Source organism: Colobus angolensis, unplaced genomic scaffold (assembly GCF_000951035.1).
Source record: "Colobus angolensis palliatus isolate OR3802 unplaced genomic scaffold, Cang.pa_1.0 Scaffold56, whole genome shotgun sequence".
NCBI lineage: Eukaryota > Metazoa > Chordata > Mammalia > Primates > Cercopithecidae > Colobus > Colobus angolensis.
In genome coordinates, this window is record NW_012119154.1 from 2,406,451 (window position 1) to 2,428,599 (window position 22,149).

General features: G+C 35.8%; 1 protein-coding gene across 5 annotated transcripts in view; it reads left to right on the top strand.

Moving 5' to 3' along the window:
* RBMS3 (RNA binding motif, single stranded interacting protein 3) overlaps nucleotides 1-22,149 on the top strand; it is a 760,872-nt gene that overhangs the window by 599,470 nt on the left and 139,253 nt on the right. For all 5 annotated transcript variants that reach the window (XM_011961526.1, XM_011961529.1, XM_011961530.1 and 2 more), the window contains exon 7: nucleotides 7,719-7,825. In XM_011961526.1, the coding sequence (XP_011816916.1) occupies nucleotides 7,719-7,825 (107 nt within the window). The remainder of the gene's footprint in view (nucleotides 1-7,718; nucleotides 7,826-22,149) is intronic.

The following is a 22,149-nucleotide window of genomic DNA, read 5'->3' on the forward strand; positions in this document are numbered from 1 at the left end:
GCACTGCAAGCTCCGCCTCCCGGGTTCACGCCATTCTTCTGCCTCAGCCTCCCGAGTAGCTGGGACTGCAGGCTCTTGCCACCATGCCAGGCTAATTTTTTTTTTTTTTTTAATGTACATTTTTAGTGGAGACAGGGTTTCACAGTGTTAGCCAGGATGGTCTCGATCTCCTGACCTTGTGATCATTTGTTTCATTTTTTTAATTGAGATATAATTTACAACCTCACAATTTTTCCTTAAAGGTGTCTCCTAGATCAAACATTTATAACATTTTAACTTTTAATTATTGAGATTCTTTTTTAAAGTCCTTTATTTTGTCTGCTATTATACTAAGATTATATAAACTCACCTTGAATAAACTGTATCTGTTTTCATTAGCTTTTCTTTCCCACCCAGCTTCTCCCACTCTTATTTTTTCCTGAAGTAAGATTGGTAACCTATCTCAAATGAGGAATATTTAAATTTAATAGTAAAGTACCAGACCAGTAATGTTATAATAATAAAGAAATATTTAAAACCATGACCACAGTCCAATACAAATACTAGAATAGCTTAAATAAATTGATTGTTAAAATTAAAAATGTTCAACTTCTCTAAGGAAAGTAGGAATTCTGCTGTTGATATCTTAGATGTCAATATCTTCTCATCAATAGCATATTAAAGAACATTTTAGTGACTTATCAAACTGCATGTATTTTAAATTGTAAGCAGAAAATCAAAATAAATTATCATACCTTAATTTTGATAAGCAAAATCTTTGTCATTGTTTTGTTTGCTTGCTTAAAACACCAAATCCTATAAGCCATCCGATCATTACATCAGTTTATGCATTGTATGTTGCATGTTTAATACAAAGTTTGGAAGACTAGAAATACTCCACTAAGCAAGCAAACAGTAATTACTCCTTCATAATTGGTGTGGAACTTTATTGCCGTGCATTGTTATAATTATATTTTAAATGCTCCCCATTTGCATGATAGACCATAATGTCTTCTACAACATTAAAGTCTGTGGCTTTTAATGGCATCCCACTTCCACAAAGGCCTCTTCTTCATTTAGTCTCTATTTTAACTACTGTTAAAAGAGACTAAACGAAAGTAATTGGCACCATAATCCTGCAATAAGGAAATTGTAAGCAATATAATATTTCTGTGCTACTGAAGTTTCTAATTATTCAGAGCATTTCATGCTTAACATTTAACATGCATTCCTCTTTCAGTTATGGAGCCAGTCATAACCAAAACAGTTCTTCTCAAATCTTAACATACACAGAAATCACCTGGGGATCTGGTTAAAATACAGATTTTGATATAGTTGGTCTAGAAAGGGGCCCAAGAGTCTACGTTTCTAACAAGCTCCCAGGTGATAATTCCATTGCTTCTGGGTTCATTGACCTTACTGTGAGTAACATCACTTTCATGTATTATCTATAACTAAGTACAAAATGGTGTTAACAGTGTACACACACACACACACATTGCACACATAATACACACATGGCAAACTTCACTCCAACCTCTCCTATGATCACTTTCTACCCTCCGACCTGGAAGTAAATTAATCCTGTCAAAAGATTTATTTAACACAAAGAGAAACAGCATTCAACCTGTGAAAGTTGGCCAAATACACACTAGATAATATCACTCTGAGCTGGGAGTCAAAGAGGGCTTCCTTGTTGTTTGCCAGATGGAGGGATGTGTGTGTGCCTATGTGGTGGGGGCAGTTGGGAAAAGAAATTCCAGACAGGAAAAGAACTGCACTTAGAAGTGATGAGAGTGAAATTAGCTGTGTGGTGGCATGTGTAGTAGTGTGTAGCTGAGTCCCAGCTACTCAGGAGGCTGAGGCAGGAGAATAACTTGAACCCGGGAGGCGCAGGTTGCAGTGAAGTGAGATCCAAGATCAAGCCACTGCACTCCAGCCTGGTTGACAGAGCAAGACTCTGTCTCAAAAAAAAAAAAAGGAAGTGACAGAAGTGTAAACTATTCAGGGATGGAAGGATACTAATAAAGATATGATGCAGGGGAAAATTCTTATTTTCTAATGAAGGAATTTGGATTTTATCTTAAAGATATTTAGGAATTACCTAAAAAGTAGACGATTATGTGAATTTTAGTTCACCGAGTCTACTAATGTTTTCTCTGCCACTCTCAATGAAATATTTCTCTTTGGGCAATTAATCTGAATTTAACTCCTGAAATTTAAGGATAGTATGGAAATATATTCATTGTTTTTGAAATAGCACATTTGAAAATGTATTTCTGGAGTTTTTTTAAATGTATCTAGTAAAACATGTGGCTGTTTCTGTCTTCCATTATAATCATCTTAAAATTAACAGTATATAATCATCTCAAAATTAATACAATCAGATGTTTTACCTTAGCAATGTCAGTAAATATAAATAGGTCATTATCAATATTCATAGCCTAATGCTTATGCAGATCCCCAAGTATCAGAGTGGCTAATGTTTGAGAACTTTAAAAAAATGTAAAATTTATGAAGACAGTTCACAAAGAGATCTTAGTTGAAAACTAAGAAAATCTCACCGTACGACTTTTAAATTTTCTCTTAGTGTCAAAGATAATTATTTGAAAGGTCTCTTTACAATGAGGGAAAATTATAAGGTAGGCTTAAAATCCAGAATCTCATACTCTTTATATATTTGATCCTTGGCAATCTACAGCATTGTTATTTAGTAATATTTGTTTAAGGGAGGCCTCTGCTAAATTTTTTTATGCCAGTCTGTAGAAGATATATTAGTGTAAATAACTCATTTAGAGCATTTTATTTTATTTATTTAATACAAATGTTTAAATAAGGGAATTGGGAAAGACCTGCCTTTTTGGATATGTAATTATAGGTATGTAATTATATGTATGTACTTGTTTTAGGGAGAGGTAATGAAAGGTAGAGATGGTCTCTTTTATTGAGGAAAGATTTTCTGGAACTTAGCTTTAGCGACAGTAATTATTTAACAATTCCCTTATTTTAACATGGGATCTGGAAAAGGGAAACCCCAGTGAAATCTATTACTATGTAGATGGCTCAATAGTTTTTCTAGTAGTGAAATACAACCCTGAAGGATTTAAACTGCCAATAGAACTTTTGCAATTGAGTGGCGAAATAATAGTAATAGTACTAATGATCAGAAACAACAGCAAAGGAGCAGGGATCATTCATCATAGGCAAATGGAGGTTAACACAGATAATAATAACATAACATGCATCATACCCAGGAGATAATGAAAGCCAACTTCTGGCAATGACTCAGGAAAGGGCCCTAGTGCTGTGGTGACCAGATGACCCAATGACAAGCTATCCAAACAGGAACCATTTTAGAAACACAGATCTTTTCCATGAACACATCTTTCAGTTGTTGTTGAAGATAGTTGCAAGTTCTGTATGTTGACGAAGCCTCTATGGAGTTAAAATGGAACAGAGCTGATGAAAATAAAGCTTAAATGTTCCAAACTCTCTGACACCGACACATGACCAGGTTTCACAGTTGATAACTGGGAAGTGGCTGACAGAGATTCTAATCAATAATAATCTTTGCAGCAAATGGATTCAGTATTTATTTAGATACAATATTCTTTTAAAAAACTTTCACAACAGCTCTATGAAGTATTTAACATTATTTTCTCCATTTTATACATAAGAAAAATGAGTCACAGAAATGTAAAAGGAAGGAAGGAAGAAAGGAAGGAAAGAAGGAAGGAAGGAAGGAAGGAAGGAAGGAAGGAAGGAAGGAAGGAAGGAAGGAAGGAAGGAAGAGAAAGAAATAAAGAAAAAGAAAGAAAGAGAGAGAAAGAAAGAAAAGAAAGAAAGAAAGAAAGAAAGAGAAAGAGAAAGAAAGAAAGAAAAAAGGAAAGAAGGAAGGAAGGAAAGAAAGAAAAAAGAGAGAAAGAGAGAAAGGAAGGAAGGAAGGAAGAAAGGAAGGAAGGAAGGAAGGAAGGAAATGCACCTAGTATCTTGTAGCTAGTAAGTAAGGGAGCCAGACTTCAAACCCAGGAAGCTGGTACCCTTAACAATTAAGTGCCCCCAAAGTATGTGATAAAGCCTATGGAAATATGATCCTATAGAAACTACCTAAAGAGAAGTCATATTCTAGACTATTAGAACCAGGGACTATCCTATAAACCTTATAAGAACCATTATTAGGGGACAATAAACAACCCTGATTCAGAGAGTAGAAATACGTTTCATAAAAACCATTACCCAAAGATGTATAAAAGGTAAAACTGGAAAAAAAACTTGATTACCATTTACAACTTGGAAAGGAAACCCAGAATTTTCTGTAGCCACTGTTCAATGTGTTCTTATAGTCTTAAGGCAGAAGAAAAATCTGGAAATTATCAGGGAAGGTTTTAAGAACAAAATAAGCAAGTTGGTCTCTTTTTAAATAGAAATCTGATGTTAACAGAAGCATTATGATATTAAGGGAAAACTGGTCATGGGACTAAGGAAGGGAGTGAAAACATGCTCCTCACCTATGAATTAGACATCCAAGAGGACAATCAAATTCGATCTCATGCCATATTGGGTTACTGATGACCCATCATGCATGGACTGTAGGACTTAAAAATAAATCTGGACACAAAAGTTCTTATGTATGGGCCAATTCTGCTTATTTGGACACAGTGCAAATAGGTATAACAAGATATTTTTTTCCTCAAGGATCATACTTAGCAGATAAAGCCTGATTTCTAATTCACTATTGGTACAACTGCACTTAGTGGTTTAGCTGCTACTTAGGTTTAAATCCCAGGTGTGTGACCTGCCACAAGCCACTAAACCATTCTGAATATCAGTTCCTTCAGTGGTAAAATAGAGAAAAATATTAGTTGCCTCATAGAGTTGTAGTGAAGATTAAATGAATGATCTATATAAAATGGAAGTGCTTGATAAACTTTAGTCTATTATTAACACCAAATGAAAAAAAAAAAAGGCCTCTGCTTGGATAACATTCCTTGGTTAAAACAAAAAGACTATATTTGAGTAGAAAGAAGCTTCTGACTGTTAAGGGTGATGTATATGTTCATTATCTTGACAATGGTGATGGTCACATAGGCATATGCATATATCAACACTGCCAAATTGTATACTGGGAATATGTACAGTTTATTTTATGTCAGTTGATTCAGTAAAGCTGTTAAAAATACACAAACAAAAAAACTTGCCTGTGGGTGTTATGTGTGTGTCTGTGAAAGTAGTTGTTAGGCAAATTTCTTACCTAACAGAGGCACACAAAGCTGCCATCCCTCCTCACAAGAAACTGGAACCAGTTTCTTTACAGTAAGAAATGTAAGGTGCTTCTAGATTTACCTTTTGTGAGAAATTTGTACCACTGACAGTGATGAACTCATATGTTAGCATGACTATCCCATTTTAATAGCTATATGTGCCTGAATCTTTAAAATGGCAAGAGAGAAAATATTCTATAGAGGAGGAGGATTTCACATGTGATATAAATATATAGTTTTGAAATCTCACAGGAAATTATGTTACTCAGATAATATTGGGATGCAGTGATTGCATTTAGCATTTAGGTTTTTCATCTGGACTCAGAATTTACAGTACTTCTAACATAAATAATCAGGAATCAGAATTTACAGTCCTTCTAACATAAAGGCAGTGACTATCTACAGACATTCCATGATGCAGTCTTTCTGTCGTGTGATTTTCCTGGCTTCACCCAAGTCACTGAAGTCAGAGGCTCATCAGAGCAGTCACTGTGAAAAACCACTTGTGTTCAGTGAGGCAATGATATTTATTGAGTGCTCTCTCTATACAGAACTGTGTGCTCTGTATACGGCAGGAATGACATTTTGTTTTTTATTTCTCTTGGGCAACAGTGACCCCTGTCTCTTTGAGCCATTTCCTCCAGTACTGATAAACAGAGTTGCTGCTAATAAAGAGTGAGCTAAAAAGGATTTGACAAAATATGACTGTCCCTTAGAGCCAAATGATTTTCAAATATTTATTTGTAGGTACCTGTTTGATTGTACTCTTTTTCCACTGTTGATTTTGGAAACAATTTTAGAATTCTCATTAATTCCTTAAAAATGTTTAACTTTACCAGGTAAGTTAAGTGCAAGCAATCTAGCTGGGGTGGGAATGGGGCAAAAGGGATGTTGGGGAAGCTGTGCCAGTTGTCTAACAAGACAATAATGCCGCATATCAATTATAACACCTTAGCGGCATGAAACAATAAAGATTTCTTTAGCTTACACGTTTGTGTGGTGGGCTCAATTTATATCATCTGGGCTTATATTTTTTTTTCTGTTGTTCACTGCAAGTTAACTCTGTACCACTACCGATCTTGGATGTACGGGTTCACATGTCTGGGTGGTGGCTGGCATTGGATGATCTAGCATGGCCTTGGCTGGAATGTTAGGATGTTAAGGACGACACATCTTTATTCGCATCTCATCCTCCAGCAGGCTAACCTGGGCGTGTTCACATAGCCATGCAGAGGAGCAAAAGAAGCAACTCCCAAAACTTAAATCCGTTTCAAGCTTCTGCTCATATCTCATTTGCTAACATCCCACTGACCAAAGCAATCATATGGGATCAGACCTAGAGTCAGAGTGAGAGGGCTCCACAAGATTATACAGCAAAAGGCAAGGACACAGGGATTGGTCAAGAATTAGGGCCTTTAGTATAACTAATCTTTAGTAAAACACACTTTTCCTAACGAGTAACAGTTGTGCAGGGTGGTCATTGTGGTTTTCAGACTGTAAACGGACAAATTAATATCTGGTTAATTCAAACAGATAAACTAAGAAATTAACCTTCCCAGCCACATTGATACATTAACCAAGTTTGTCAGGCCACTTTGGCTTTCATTTTATTCATTCATTTAAACATATATTTATTGTGATAACAAGCAGCAATTTTCCAGTCAAGCAGGGATATGAAGGAGAACATCAGTTCTCAAAGAATAATTTTGCCCTGTGGGTTTTAAAAGATTGTCATTTTCCAATGTAATTGTTGGAAGAGGAGTTGAGACATCAGTTCTGGTCACTTTCTCTTGGAAAATACATTTACCTGAGTCGTGTAGGACCACCTCTAGCAATCCAGGACTCACAAGCCATATCCTTTGGCTATATTTTTATCATGCGGGTTCACTTAACATTCTAATAATTGTTCTCTCCGGGATTCTGATTAGATTTCACTGGCAAATTGGAGTGAAGAGGGTTGGGTGGAGCATCAGCTTCTAGCCATTTAGAAATTACAGAGGACTAATTTTTAAAAAGCTAATTTGATTGCGGTTAGCAAAATGTCTCTCTTTTGAGAAAGAAGCTCCTAATCATCTCTTTCCAAAATTGAATGCTTCAGTTTGTACAGTGCAAACACGGTTGCTTTGAGGAAGAAATATTGATCCACATATAAATACCGATTATGAACATGTTTCTGACATTACTGGAAGGGTCGGTGCTTGCCACTTTACTTCTAAAGCAAATTTCACATTCTGCTTCAACTGATTATTTTTTCAACAATATTTGTTCTATTCTTTTATGATCTGCCAGTACTTTTTTGAAGCCCAGTTAGTTAGAACAGCGGCCAACAGAGCTGAGACTAAAAGGGGGCCAAATACCTCTTCAGAAGCAAGATGTTACTTCAAACGCTATTCATTACAAAGCACTACTGTGACTCACATAATCACTTATTTTTTAAGGGGGACTTGTTAATGTAGAATTGGTTTCTTATCTTCCCAGCCCCCAGTGAGCCTTTGCTGTGCAAATTTGCTGATGGAGGACAAAAGAAGCGACAGAATCAAAGCAAATATACCCAGAATGGGAGGCCTTGGCCCAGGGAAGGAGAGGTGAGTCCTAACTGACAACATTTGTTCTGAAATTTGGCAGTAGATATCCCTCAGAAGGTGGCAAGGCAGACATGTGGAGCCATGATGAAACTGGGTCCCATGGAATACCCAATGTCTTCAAAGGGGCAAATGAGCAGCCTCATGTTAATGTGTTCTAGATGAAATTGTTGAGAAGGAGTAGAGGACTGCACAATTAACCTCAGTTCTGCACGATACCAAGTCTTCTGTCTTTCACCAAACTTGAACCTGAAAGGAACTCACTGAAATACTCATCTACAAAGGATTTATTTCTATCTGTGTAATAGCCATAAAATGAGGGTATAATTACTTAACAAAATATTTTCAGTGAAATCAGTAGGGAGAGTTGAATGTTTGTGTTTTGAAACAGGCAGGTAAAATTTGGTTGTTTTTCATCCTGCTATTGAGATGATTTACTTGCACATGTATGTATATTTATGCATATTCCCATATGTTCATAAATGTTTTGATATCTGTTATACATATATATATGTACACATATATGTGTGTGTGTGTATATATATATATATATATATAATAAGATATTGTCTATTGGTCAAAAAGGAGGAAGAAAAGTTGATACATACAGCATTTTGCTTTTCACAACAAGGAGAAGGAAAAGTACTGAACAGCTCACTATCCATTTACCCTCAATACAAATTGGTAGATAAGTCAGCTTATGGATCCAATACCATTATAGGAATGTGTTCTTTTTGTTACTTTTTCTTAAGAAGACAAGGAAAAGGCGCCTGAGCTTCCATGAGGTCTTTTCATTATTTGTGAAATGGAATAGAGTTGTTTGAATGACTTGAATAAATGCCATTTTGTATCAAGGCCATAATTTCAACAGAAGAGCTTTATTTAGTATTTCATTCAAAGCACCTACTTCATCCATTTGTCATTTAAGAAGCATTGTACGTGATGCAGCATTTTATACTTTGAATACTGACAGAACAGCGGTAAGAAAGAAAGGAAGCTGGGATTTTTCTCAGCAAATCCTTTAGCCTTTTTTCAGTTTCTGTTTCTAAGACCATTTTTTGTTTTGAGTGTTTCCATGCAGGTCTCAAAACCCCTCTTAAAGGTTATAGTTGCGTTCAAGTACTATATAAACTGTAACTCATGACATTAAGACATGAAAAACAGAATCATCATTAGGCCTCAAAAGCTAATAAAAAAAAGAGACAAGAGTTTTAATATTCTCTACTTTAGAAAGGCTGTGGATATTATGTTCTAAAAAGGAGGTGGAGGGAGTGATCCATGTGTTTTCAGCATGCAGTCCAGTGCGTCAGCAGATAACCCTTTTGGCCCCAGAAGACAACTGATGCCTGATAGCACTCATTATCCCATGTCCCCTACCAAACAGCCATACTCTAGAAAGACTCATTTGACATTTTAAAATTTGGTTGGATAAAACGCCTGCTGATTAGAGATATCTTTGGGTCACAGATTATCATCATAAAGCCCCAAGACTCAATTAGCAACTTGGCATTTATGACAGAAGCTTCAGTTTCTCTCTCCTTAAGGAACTATAATATTACCTTCATACAATAGATGGCAATTGCAGCAAGACACTTCACCTCAGTGTACATTCCTTGAAAATGGAATCAGTAAAGACAAAATGAGAGAGTTACAGCTGCCACCTGGCTACTGTCTATAGAATCTAAGACTTTGCTTCGAAGCATGATAAATGCTATATATACTATGGTGTGGAAGCATTGTGGAGTTAAGTTTAGGACCCAGAGCGCCTTATAATTTAAACATAGGTTTTAAAGGTATATTCCTAATCTTTGTTTTCAAAAGTTGATTTTTAAGAGCTATAAATTTTCCTGTTGATCTGTGAAAATCAAGGGACTGTAATACAATTTATCTGTGACCAATAAAATATATTTCAAATATATATACACATTAAGAGAAAATAGATTAGGCAGAGAAATAGCATGCCCTAGAAATATGCTTATCAAGTTTCTTGGTTTGGGGATGCACATATTAATTTGTACACTTTGATTGTGGTCTTAGAAATAGATACCCGAAGAATGTTGGATAACTGTGTGTCCATCATTTTACATATTTTTTGCTTCCATTTCCCCCTTGCATTTTACTTGCTAAAGTATATTAGCATGTTGATAAAGTATGTCATGATACACATTAATCCTATATAAGCAATATTTAATTAATTTTATATGCCAGGAAATTCTGGTTAATGTATTTGATCCTAAGACATGTGTCTTTATTGTTGTTTTCCACACTTTAAAGCTTCTGAAATTGGTTCTCTTATACTAAGTGGCATTTTACAAGATAATATGCATTTGCTCTTGTTAGTCACTTGGGGGCACTACCTACATTCTCTGGTTAAGGTCTTTGACCACACTGGTTTCATAAATACAAACAGCAACCAAAGCCAGGATCTGGGTCAGATTCTTAAAGGGGGATTTTTTTTAACCCCTTCCTTCATTCAGTGTCATGATTGAGACAAGTAACTTTCTTTGGTGTCTGTTTTTAATGGGTAGTTTTGTTTTTCATTTACCATTATACTAAGGTTGGCATACCAACCTTATGAAGAGATCATTTGGGGTGTTTGTTTTTGCTTGTTTGTTTGTTTTGATATGTGAAACAATGGTACACCTTTCAATCCTCGTCTTAAATAAAAAGAAAGATGGTAGTTTAGATTATGCTGCTGTGGAATTGAGGATAATAGCACAGACTGAGGTTAATGTTTACTTTTCCTCTCTCCTAAAAGACAAGTAAAAATGGTCATGTGAAAGGGATTTCTGATGAAATTCTTAGGATACAAAACCAATAGATTACAAGCATTTTAGAAGTACCATAAGCATGCCAATTAATAGACTAATTAAAATTTTAACTTACTGTTTAAAGCTGTTTTTTCATGGCATTGTGATAAAAAATGTATTAGCAAAGTTTGGCTAAATGCATTTCTTTATAAAAAAATCTAATACAGAAAACTTTATACACAGAAATTAGTATAAATTAGCAAGATTTTGAAATATAAATATATGCTAGTGGCCATGTTCTGCATAAGTGAAAAACACAAGGATATTTTTAAATTATTAATGAATCTTTCAAGAGACAGTTAGAACTCTGAGTAAAATGATCGAGGGAATGGGGCTATTAGGTTCTTTCTCCTTGGTCTTCTACAGTTCTTATTGTTTTATTTCCTTAAGTAGCAGTTCTGAAACTCTTGGTCTCTGGATCCCTTTACACTCTTAAAAAAAATTATTGCTTACAACAAAATAAATAATAACAAATTAACTCATCTTGTGCTGATAAAAATAGTATATTTTATTAAAATATACTTTTTTAAAACCAAGGCAATTTTTTGAGAAACGTGGTACACTTTTATATTTTTACAAATCACTTAATGTCTGACTCAGTAAAAAATGGCCAGATTTGTGCATGTACTTCAGCATTCTCTCTTTTGCTATACACTGTCTTGCTTTAAACATATAGAGAAAAATCTACCTTCATCTAGATAAGTAATTTAAAAAGGGAGAACCCTATAGATCTCCTAAGATGATCTTAGGAATTCTTGGTGTCTTTAGGCCACCCTTTGAGAACCACCGTCCTAAAGAAGCTGAAGCCAAGGGCAGGACTGATTTTCAACTTCCATATACTAGAAGGGCCATGCAACTTGTTGGCACATTAAAATATATCTTCTCATTTGGTAAATAGACACTGCCCCTAGGCCATCAGTGCAACTCCACTTCCCCTTCCTCCCCAGTGCCTCCTCCAGGAGCATCATGATCCAGCAAAAGTGTGGTGCTGGCTGGCACAGCAGGAATTCTCCTAAATCCTACTCGTGCATTTAAATTCTGATTGGCCAGTGTTTATGACCTATTGGTAGTAAAATATGTTTAATGTCGCCCCTATCTCAGAAGTAATCTAACTTAATCATCACAGTGTCCCTGATGGCCCTTGATAACATTGTGTTGGCCAGATATTCTATACATCTGAGGCTCTGTCTTACTTTAGGCAAAATACTGTCTGCATCAACCATGTTTGTGCTCTCCCAAATGATTGGTGGAGCGGTGTGGAATCAGGAATGTTTCAATTCAGTTCAAAAATACATCAGGAACTCCTGTTGCTTTTTTCTGTGCTCCCAAAGAAGACTTTTCCAATGACTACCAAAAAGTCACCAAATTGTACTTTATACCACAAATAATAACAGTTGATCCAAAAGCAAATAGCTGCAGAATTTTCTAGATGGTCAGATCAAAATTTGATTGATGGTAACTTAGTGCCCCAGTAAAGATAATTGTAAACTAAAATAGACATTTACTCATGCATTCATTGATTCATTCACTTATTCAACCACTACCAATATACCATTACAACACATAAACAGACACACATGTGAACTTGTGATATGCCTGTTTTTGCAAACTTTATTGAACTATGTTGTAAAGATGATTGGATTAAATCAAAGAATGGATATTTTTACACTATGATGAGAGACACTTAAATTTTAAAAAATGCTTTATGTTAACTTTGGTTGTGTGTAGTCTTTGGGTTTCCTTAAGAATTTTCAAATGTAGATAAATGCTAAGTTTCAAATTCCAGAATATGGTGCTGTTTCACCAGATTTTTATGTTGGGGTTTTATCCATAAGTAGGGCAAATATCAACTAACCACTTCACACTGGCTCGAAAACTCTGATCTAGCTTTCAGAAAATCTTCCCAAGCTCTATTAATTGAGTTAGTAAATACCACTGACAGCAATTGCTTTGGGAATTGTACTTCCCAGAAATGATGTTTTGGCTGTGGACACAAACAAGAGACATGGAAATTGAACAAGAAGTAACCCAATAAAGTACTCAGATGTCTAGTGAAAAAATGTCAATGTGTTATGATAAAAACAAAAATCAGTAAAGTGACATTTCTTTCCTTTATCTTGTTTACAGTTCTTTGCTGAAGTCAGTTTAAAAGCAATGACTAATACTAAACATTTTCTGTCCATCTGATGTCCTGAAGAGACTTTTTCCTTACTATAGAAATATTTAACAAGATTATTTTCATAGCCTCAACATGAAAATGAACTAGTGAAACTAATGTGATATTGTTAACAATCAACACTCAGGTTCCCAGAAATAATTTACAGGTTATGTTGAAGAGAAAATCACATAAGATTTCTGGAGATACATTATAGGAATATTAAGATTTGGAATTCTTGGCCGGGCATGGTGGCTCACGCCTGTAATCCCAGCACTTCGGGAGGCCGACGCAGGCGGATCACCTGGTCAGGAGATAGAGACCTTTCTGGCTAACGTGGTGAAACCCCGACTCTACGAAAAATACAAAAAATTAGCCAGGCGTGGTGGTGGGCACCTGTAGTCCCATCTACTCAGAAGGCTGAGGCAGGAGAATGGCGTGAACCCGGGAGAAGCTTGCAGTGAGCCGAGATAGCGCCACTGCACTCCAGCCTGGGTGACAGAGCGAGACAACATCTCAAAAAAAAAAAAAAAACTGGAATTCTTTACCTATTTCTAATTAAAGAGTAAGTTTTAGGTTAGGTATGATGATATAGTAGTTCTTAAAGATATTTTATTTAAATGCATTTTTATTTCCCCAAATCACAGTCTTCTGGGTACAGGAGTACAGGATGTGCATTGCACAATATTAAAGGCACCATTCACTCAAACTAGATGTGAATGTCACCGCATGGGATAGTTCAGTGCTTGTGAGCCTGCCTGGAAATGTTAGTTTGAAAACTTTTAAAGGCTATAATATTCTGACATAGAGTAGTTTAAGTTCCTTAAATTAGTAGGTCCCATTAATGCGCTCACAAAATCTGCTACTAGTGAGCTGAAAGCTGTTATCAGTTTCATCGCAGCCAGCTTACACTAAGTGATTTGTTATGATCTATAACCCAGATAATATGTTGTCTATTTTCAGACTTGATATCAACTTCTTTACAGTGATGAATGAAAACTTCCCCTGTGCTGTAAAGTTTTATAACTCTTACCCATTCAGACCTACTGTTAATAAAAATTCTCTTCAGTGCCAGTAAGTGAATGAAGGCCTGCAAATGTCACATGGGATAATGTGATTGTCAGGCTGTTTTGAGTTCATAGCCAAATGCAGGCCAAGTTGAGAAAACTTGATTCCAAACACCCAGTTTCCTTCCCATTGTGCCTCAGTGCTTTAGGTGTACTTATTTATTCTGACTAAATTCATTTATGATTAAAACAAAGATGTCTTTTTAGATTTCTAAGTAGGCAGATAGCCATATAAATGATACAACAGTTACATCTCATATTTAAATTCTAGATGAGTAAACATTCCTTGAGGGATACATTCTAGTTCTGTTTGTTTTTTGAAGGATGGTGAATACTTACAGATTTGGCATCACAATTGTGAATTACAACCATGTCTTTTTCACCATCATTGTCATCGGTATCATTGTTATCACAGGCATTTGTTCCCTTATTGAGTAATAATTTGCGTTATGCACTGACAGTGTGTGAGGATGTGCACCTCAATAGGCATGAGGAAACCCCTGCCCGGAATGCACATTGCAAATGCACATTCTCAGTGAGAGCCTTTTTAATTCCCTTGGGTTTCCTATTTGCTTTCTTACTTTCTTAGTGTATGACTACTGTTTTTTTTTTTTTCTTTTGAGATGGAGTCTCACTCTGGTCGCCTAGGCTGGGGTATAGTGGCACAATCTCAGCTTACTGCAACCTCTGCCTCCTGGGTTCAAGCAATTCCCCAGCTTCAGCCTCCTGAGTAGCTCGGATTACAGGTGCCCGCCACCATGCCCGGCTAATTTTTGTACTTTTAGTAGAGACGGGGTTTTGCCATGTTGACCAGGCTGGTCTCGAACTCCTGACCTCAGGTGATCTGCTTGCCTCGACCTCCCAAAGTGCTGGTATTACAGGCATGAGCCACCATGCCCAGCCATGTATGACTACTTTTTACAGAAATATTCTTTTTAAGAGAATTATATTTGAAAGAGTTTGTTTTAAAGACAATATTAAAGAAGAAGCAACTTAAGCAAAAAGTATTCAGTCATCAATAAGGACTTACTGGGTGTCTGTTATGTGGGAGGCATAGGTCTGGTAGTATGGACGTGGTGTAAGACAGACAGATTCCCTTCTCCCTTGGAGCTTAAAATGGCAAAGATCTTCTCTGTCTGCAGAGTAGGAGATTAAAAGTGGAGTACAAAATAATTTAGTGTTGTAGGAATGAAATCATTAGCAGTAAATGGCTTCATATCTATGCAGCTGTAAAAGAAAATGAAAGTCAAAGTAATAATAAAAATAACAAGAACTATAGTAGCAGACACAAGAACATCAGTGTATATTCCTCTTGTTACTAAATATGAACTGATTCTTTGTCTGATTTTCAGGGTGGGTAACTAAGAAATTGCTGTATGTGCATTTACAAACAGGAAATGTTTCCTAGTGTTGAAAAGCTTCACCATGTCACTGGGCCAGTAGAGGCCTCTATGTCCCAGGGTGCTGAGTGACACAGAGAGAATGATAGTTAGAGAAGGAGCTGGAGCTTTGGGGTGTGAATGGTTCACGAACGCTGAGTAGTCTGATACACTCATTGAGAAAAATTATTCTTTATGAATTTTAAGGAACTGAGTGTGTCACCATCTGTGATGTGCTCAGTATTGTGTGCTTATCTTCACAATTATCTAGGCACTACAGTGATGAAGAGAGCACACTCTCAAATCCAGTCACAAATCCACAGCCTCTGAGCTGAGTAACAATACTATGACAACACTGGGCAGGTTTTTCCAAGTCCTTAAGTTTCCGATTCCTTGCCAGCAGACTGAGAATGGTTCAAAGTGCATATTTAGTGACCAGAAGGATTCATAGAGGTAACGAAGATAAAACACAGTGCCTGGCAAATGATAGGTGCTTATATAGTAACTTATTTTAACTGTTGCAATATCATCACAACTCAAAGTTTTTAAATCTCAAAACCAGCTTTGCTAGGAGTTTCTGTGACTAGTATGCTTCAATTCCTTGATTTTCAGTTAAATGGCATGTCAGTTTATTTTCTGAACAGGAATTTTTTTAATGACATGTTTACTTGAAAAAAAATGTGCTACCAATATATTCTGTCAATTATATTTTTACTTAGATTATAAAACAAATTTTAAAAAACAAGTAGAAAATAATATATTTTAACTTTGACCCACATTATATTAATATTTTTGTAAGATCACATTCCAAATCGTAAAGCATTATTTAGTACTGGAATGTTATGTGGTTTTCAAGTTTCTAGCCAATTTTCCTTTGAAGGTCATGTAATCATAAAAACTGAAACAACTAGCAGGAAGAGAATGGCTTGGATAAAAGGATAAAAGAAGAAGAAAAAAGAAACGTAAAACAAAAACATGAATTATTGCTAGAAATCAACAAAGACGGAGCTACAATTGAGAACTGTTAATGGTCAATATTTTCACAGAGAAATAAGTGAATTATTAACTTACTTATTCTGGCAAATAATGACAATAAATTTTGGATATCAGAGGTGCTTATGCAACCTTGGTGGCTATGAGAAGGATTCCTCATGTTCAAGTACTTTCCACTGTGGTCCATAGCACTTACCTTTGACAGAAGAAGCATTCTAATGCACAGCTAGTGGCTTATCGAATTTACTACCTCCATAGTGCTGAATGTACATGACCTCTCAGCTTCCACATCCTAATTGAGACATGAAGGATGACATTACTAAATTATTCTGTGTAATTTTTAGAGTGTTGAATTTTTCGTGTCCTTACAAATAATGTTATTGATGCAATTTATAAAATGTTATTGTGTTTGCTCCTGTCACAGGGGTTTGTTGTACAGATCATTTCACTACCCAAGTATTAAGCCTAGTACCCAATAGTAACTTTTTCTGCTCCTCTCTCTCCTCCCAGCCTCCAACCTCAAGTAGAACCCAGTGTCTGTTGTTCTTTTTTGTGTGTTCATGAATTCTCATCATTTAGCTTCCACTTGTAAGTAAGACCATCTGGTATTAGGTTTTCTGTTCCAGCATAAGTTTACAAAGGACAATGGCCTCCACCTTTATCCATGTTCCCGCAAAAGACAAGATCTCGTTCTCCTTTTGAACTACATAGTATTCCGTAGTGTATATGTATCACATTTTCTTTATCCAATTTGTTATTGATGGGCATTTAGGTAAATTCCATGTCTTTGCTATTGTGAATAGTGCAAAAATGAACATTTGCATACATGTGTCTTCGTGGTAGAATGATTTATATTCCTCTGGGTATATACCCAGCAATGGGATTGCTGGGTCAAATGAGAGTTCTACTTTTAGCTCTTTGAGGAATACTACTTTCCACAATGGTTGAACCAACTTACACTTCCACCAACAGTTTATAAGTGTTCCCTTTTCTCTGCAACCTCACCAGCATCTGCTATATTTTGACTTTTTAGTAATAGCCATTCTCACTGGTGTTAGATGATATCTCATTGTGGTTTTGATTTGCATTTCTTTAATGATCAGTAATGGTGAGCTTTTCTTCATATGCTTCTTGGCCACATGTATATATTCTTTTGAAAACTGTCTGTTCGTGTCTTTTGCTCACTTGTTAATGGGGTTGTTTGGTTTATTCTTGTAAATTTGTGTAAGTTCTTTATAGATGCTCAACATTAGACCTTTGTCAGATGCATAGTTTGCAAATATTTTCTCCCATTCTGTAGGTTGTCTGTTTGCTCTGTTGATCATTTTCTTCTGTGCAGAAGCTCTTAAGTTTAGTTGGCTCCCATTTGTCAATTTTTGCTTTTGTTGTGATTGCTTTTGATATCTTTGTCATGAAATTTTTGCCCATTCCTATGTACATGATGGTATTGCCTGGGTTATCTTTCAGGGTTTTTATATTTTTTGGTTTTACATTCAAGTCTTTAATTCGTCTTGAGTTTATTTTTATACATGATGTAAGGGAGGGGGTCCAGCTTCAATTTTCTGCATATGGTGAGCCAGTTATCCCAACACCATTTATTGAATAGGGGGTCTTTTCCCCATTGCTTTTGTCAGCTTTGTTGAAGATCAAATGGCCATAGGTATGTGACCTTGTTTCTGGGCTTGTTTCTGGGCTCTCTATTCTGTTCCACTGGTCTATGTGCCTGTTTTCTAGCAACATCATGCTGTTTTGGTTACTATAGCCCTGTAGTGTAGTTTGAAGTCAGGTAACTTGATGCCTCTAACTTTGTTCTTCTTGCTTACGATTTCCTTGGCTATTCAGGCTCTTTTTCTGTTTCATATGAATTTTAAAATAGTTTTTTTTTTCTAGTTCTGTGAATAATGTCATTAGTAGCTTGATAGGAATAGCATTGAAATTGCTTTGGGCAATATGACCATTTTAATGATATTGAGTCTTCCTATCCATGAACATGGGGTATTTTTCTATCTGTTTGTGTCTTCTGTGATTCATTTGCACAGTGTTTTGTAATTCCCATCATAGAGATCCTTCACCTCCCTAGTTAGCTGTATTTCAAGGTATTTTGTTCTTTTTCTGGCAATTGTGAATGGGATTGCCTTCCTGATTTGGCTCTTGACTTGGCTGCAATTGCTGTATAGGGATGCTAGTAATTTTTGTACATTGATTTTGTATCCTGAAACTCTGCTGAAGTTGTTTATCAGCTGACCGAGCTTTTGGGCTGAGACTATGGGACTTTTTAGATGTAGAATCATGTTGTCTGCAAACAGGGATGGTTTGACTTCTCTTCCTATTTGAATGCCCTTTATTTATTTCTCTTGCCTGATTGATCTGACTAGGACTTCTAATACTGTGTTGAATAGAAGCACTGAGAGAGGGCATCCTTGTCTGGTACTGGTTTTTAAGAGGAATACCTCCAACTTTTGCCCATTCAGTATGATGTTGACTATAGGTTTTTCATAGATGACTCTTATTATTTTGAGTTGTGTTCCTTCAAAACCTTGTTTAATGAGAGTTTTTAAGATGAAGGATGTTGAAATTTATTGAAATTCTTTTCTGCATCATTTGAGATAATCAAGTGTTTTTTATCTTTAGTTCTGTTTATGTGATTAATTGCATTTCTTAATTTTCATATGTTGAACCAACCGTGCATGCCAGTGATGAAGCCTACTTGATCATGGCCTTTTATTTTATTTTATTTTTTTTATAGCATTTGGCTGTCACTAGTTGTTACTAATGCTAATGTAAAGTATGTGCTTTGGGACATTCTTAGAAGTGAGGGACAGAAAACACTCAGTAAAATAGCCCCTTTGTCTTTAGTTGAATCTGCTCTTAATGGTGCATCTAGCTCATTAAGTATTTGACCAGTCACCAGTCAGCATTCTTCTTATAAATATGAAAACTTGACAATGCAGTCTGGGAACACAACATTTTAATTAGCTTTGAAGGCATATGGGGTGCAATTGAATTTTATAATACTGAACAGTGGAATCTTGATATTTCGGAGACACAGAATTAAGCCACTAGAGATAAAAATAAGGAGAAACTGAAGCACAATTCCTAGAAAATGGTATATCTAAAGAATTATTTGGAAAATGTGGTAATACTATCTAGGCTCAGAACATTTTAGACCATTTTCCAAGGTAAGGGCATCATCTACATAGTTTATCACTATTTTATTTGTTTATATCACAGTGCTTGGTAATTAGTTGTTCCAATTTTTGTTTAAGATGACCTTGAAAAAAATTAAGATATATCTACCAACATTGCCAGATTCTGCAAATGATCTTTTTAATCTTAAACTGAAGGAGATTCTTTACATATGTGATCTTGAAAAGAGTTTTTGGCCATTATGATGCATGTTAGCATTTGCAAGTTGGTTTTTTACTTAGCACGCCAGATATGATTGTATTTATTTTATATGCTTTATCTGCAATTTAGAGAGCAAGCTCAAGGTTAATGGACCTTCTAATCTTAAAATAATTCTTTCTTTTGGCACAAGAACTTGAATTCTCAGTAATTCAGCATGAAAACTTTCTTATTTAGTTAAGTGTTTTATTTTAAAGGTACTAGGCCCAATATTTACTAACCTATGATCACTAAGGATAAAAAGTAAGTCATCTAAATCCCTGTAATAGTGTAAGTTTGGATTAATGTAATTGGTGATGAGCTTCAGTCCTCTGCCTAGCCTATGTTCTTAAGGAATAGAGTAGTATAACATACTTATGTTCTTGGGCAGGGTTAGCAGTGGGAAATTTAGGAAGGGCTTAAGGCTGGGAAGATTACAGCAAGCAATTACAAGTGGAAAAGTTGACGATAAATATCTATGTACCCTGATTGGGCCTCCTGACCCATTCTCCACGGATCAAGACAACTATATGTGACACCTACCAACTGGGAGATTTCTGGAGTTGTTGGTAGCGTCCTGGCCATCCCACCCTGCCACGAGATTCAGAATTATCCCCATCAATGTTTAAGCAACAGTTTACAACTTCCAGGTAACATCAAACTATAACTGGAACCTGGAAGAATATGGGTCAATTAACCAAATTCCTGGAAACTTTCCTCTGTCTAGCCACACAGACTCTTCTTAGTAGAAATCTCAACATTGTATATTTTTCATCCTACTTAACCATATTATGGTGGGATTTCACAGTATAGGTACTACATCATTGACTATAAGACACCATTGATTAAAGATGAAATATTACTTTAAATACCACTAATAAAAGAAAAGGAACTTGACATACTATAAAATGCTATCAATTATCATGTAAATCCCAATTTCACAGATATTAAAATGTAAAAAAAAAAAAAACCTGTGTCTTGGAATCTATGAAATTCAGCCATTTAAACTGAGATAAAATCAGGTGAACCTACATAAAATATGATAACACTGTCTTGTCTTTTTATGGTATCAATTAATTAATTTAACTTTGGTTTTAATGACAAACTCAGATTAAAACATTATTTTTCCAAAATTCTGAGACCTTTAGCTAACTATACCATATTATACTTTTCTTCTATTTCTCCTTTAGCCTAGCATTTTCTGTGCCATAGGCTTTCTCAGGCTTCCAGTATTAGTTCTGATGGCATCTTTCTATCTTGTCCTTCTTGATTACCATATAGGGAAAACTTCTGCCTGATATTACTATCTTAGCAAAAGCCAAAAAGAAGAAAGATTGTGATGGCACAGTGCGTGTAAATAACAATGTTAAGACTCCCTTTGATGTTCTTTTTTCAAACATAAAGAAGTTAATTTTCTCTGTTCTCTGACCGTTTTACTGCATTTAAAGTGATAAATCCCCCGCATGTTATTTGTTTGGTTTTTGAAAAACTTATTGAAGCTGTCAAAATGACTTTTAATAGTTTTTCTCTTATCCTGATTCTAGGCCAGTAATTGCGTGAAGAAGGGCCTCTAGGTTTTCAGCTTCTTCTAATTCCTCCTAGGTTCCTGCCTGTAATTTGGTTTGAGCCCACATCAGGAAGGTCTCTTAGCAATTTCTGTACTGAACTCGCTTCCTCCTATCTCTTTGACCAATCAAAGGCTAAAAAAATTATCTTTAAAAGTTCAGTTGAGTCCAACTGAAGCTTTTCCAAAGTAAATTTTACTAACAAAATGGAAAAAAAGCTTAAACTATTTTCAAATAAAAATTTAAAGTTCAAATACAAACATTTCTTTAGGTGATTTATTCATGTATTAATTCATTTAACTAACATTTATTGAGCCTCTGCAATGTCCCAAGCACTGGGCTAGAAAGAGGAGATATCGAGATGAGCGTGACTAGTTGCGAGATACACATGGCAAAGCACGGTCATATTAGCTTCCACACTGGGTCACGGGAGCAGGACAAAGGCAATAGTTAATGCCTTTAGTGCCACCTGGAGAAAGAGCTGGCTTTAAGAGGCTATGATTCTTGTCTGAGGCTGAAAGAATAGAATAGAAATATTCCCACAGACAGTGATGGAGAGTTTGCAGCCAAAAACCGCCCTTGCAGAGGTCCAGGGCTAATGCTCCAGGGCAAGGTGAATGTATGTCTAAGTTTGGTGAAGTCTAGAGGTGAAAAAATAAAAGACGTGGAGACCAATAGATACAAAGGCACTTAATCATGAGATTTCTGTGGGCCAGATTTTATCTCAAAGTAATAGGATGCTGCTGAAAGGAGGACCATAATGTGGTCAGATTTGCCTCTCTCAAGAGCAATCCTCATAACACAGTGGTGTGACTGATGGATTGGAAAGAGGTTTTAAGCGAATGTGGGAGAAGATGTTATACCAAAATATATTCATAAACACCCAAACAAGAAATCATAGCTTGTAAGAAGGCAGTAATCATGCATTGAACTCACTAGTTAAACTTGATGATATGTTTCTGGAATTCAGGATA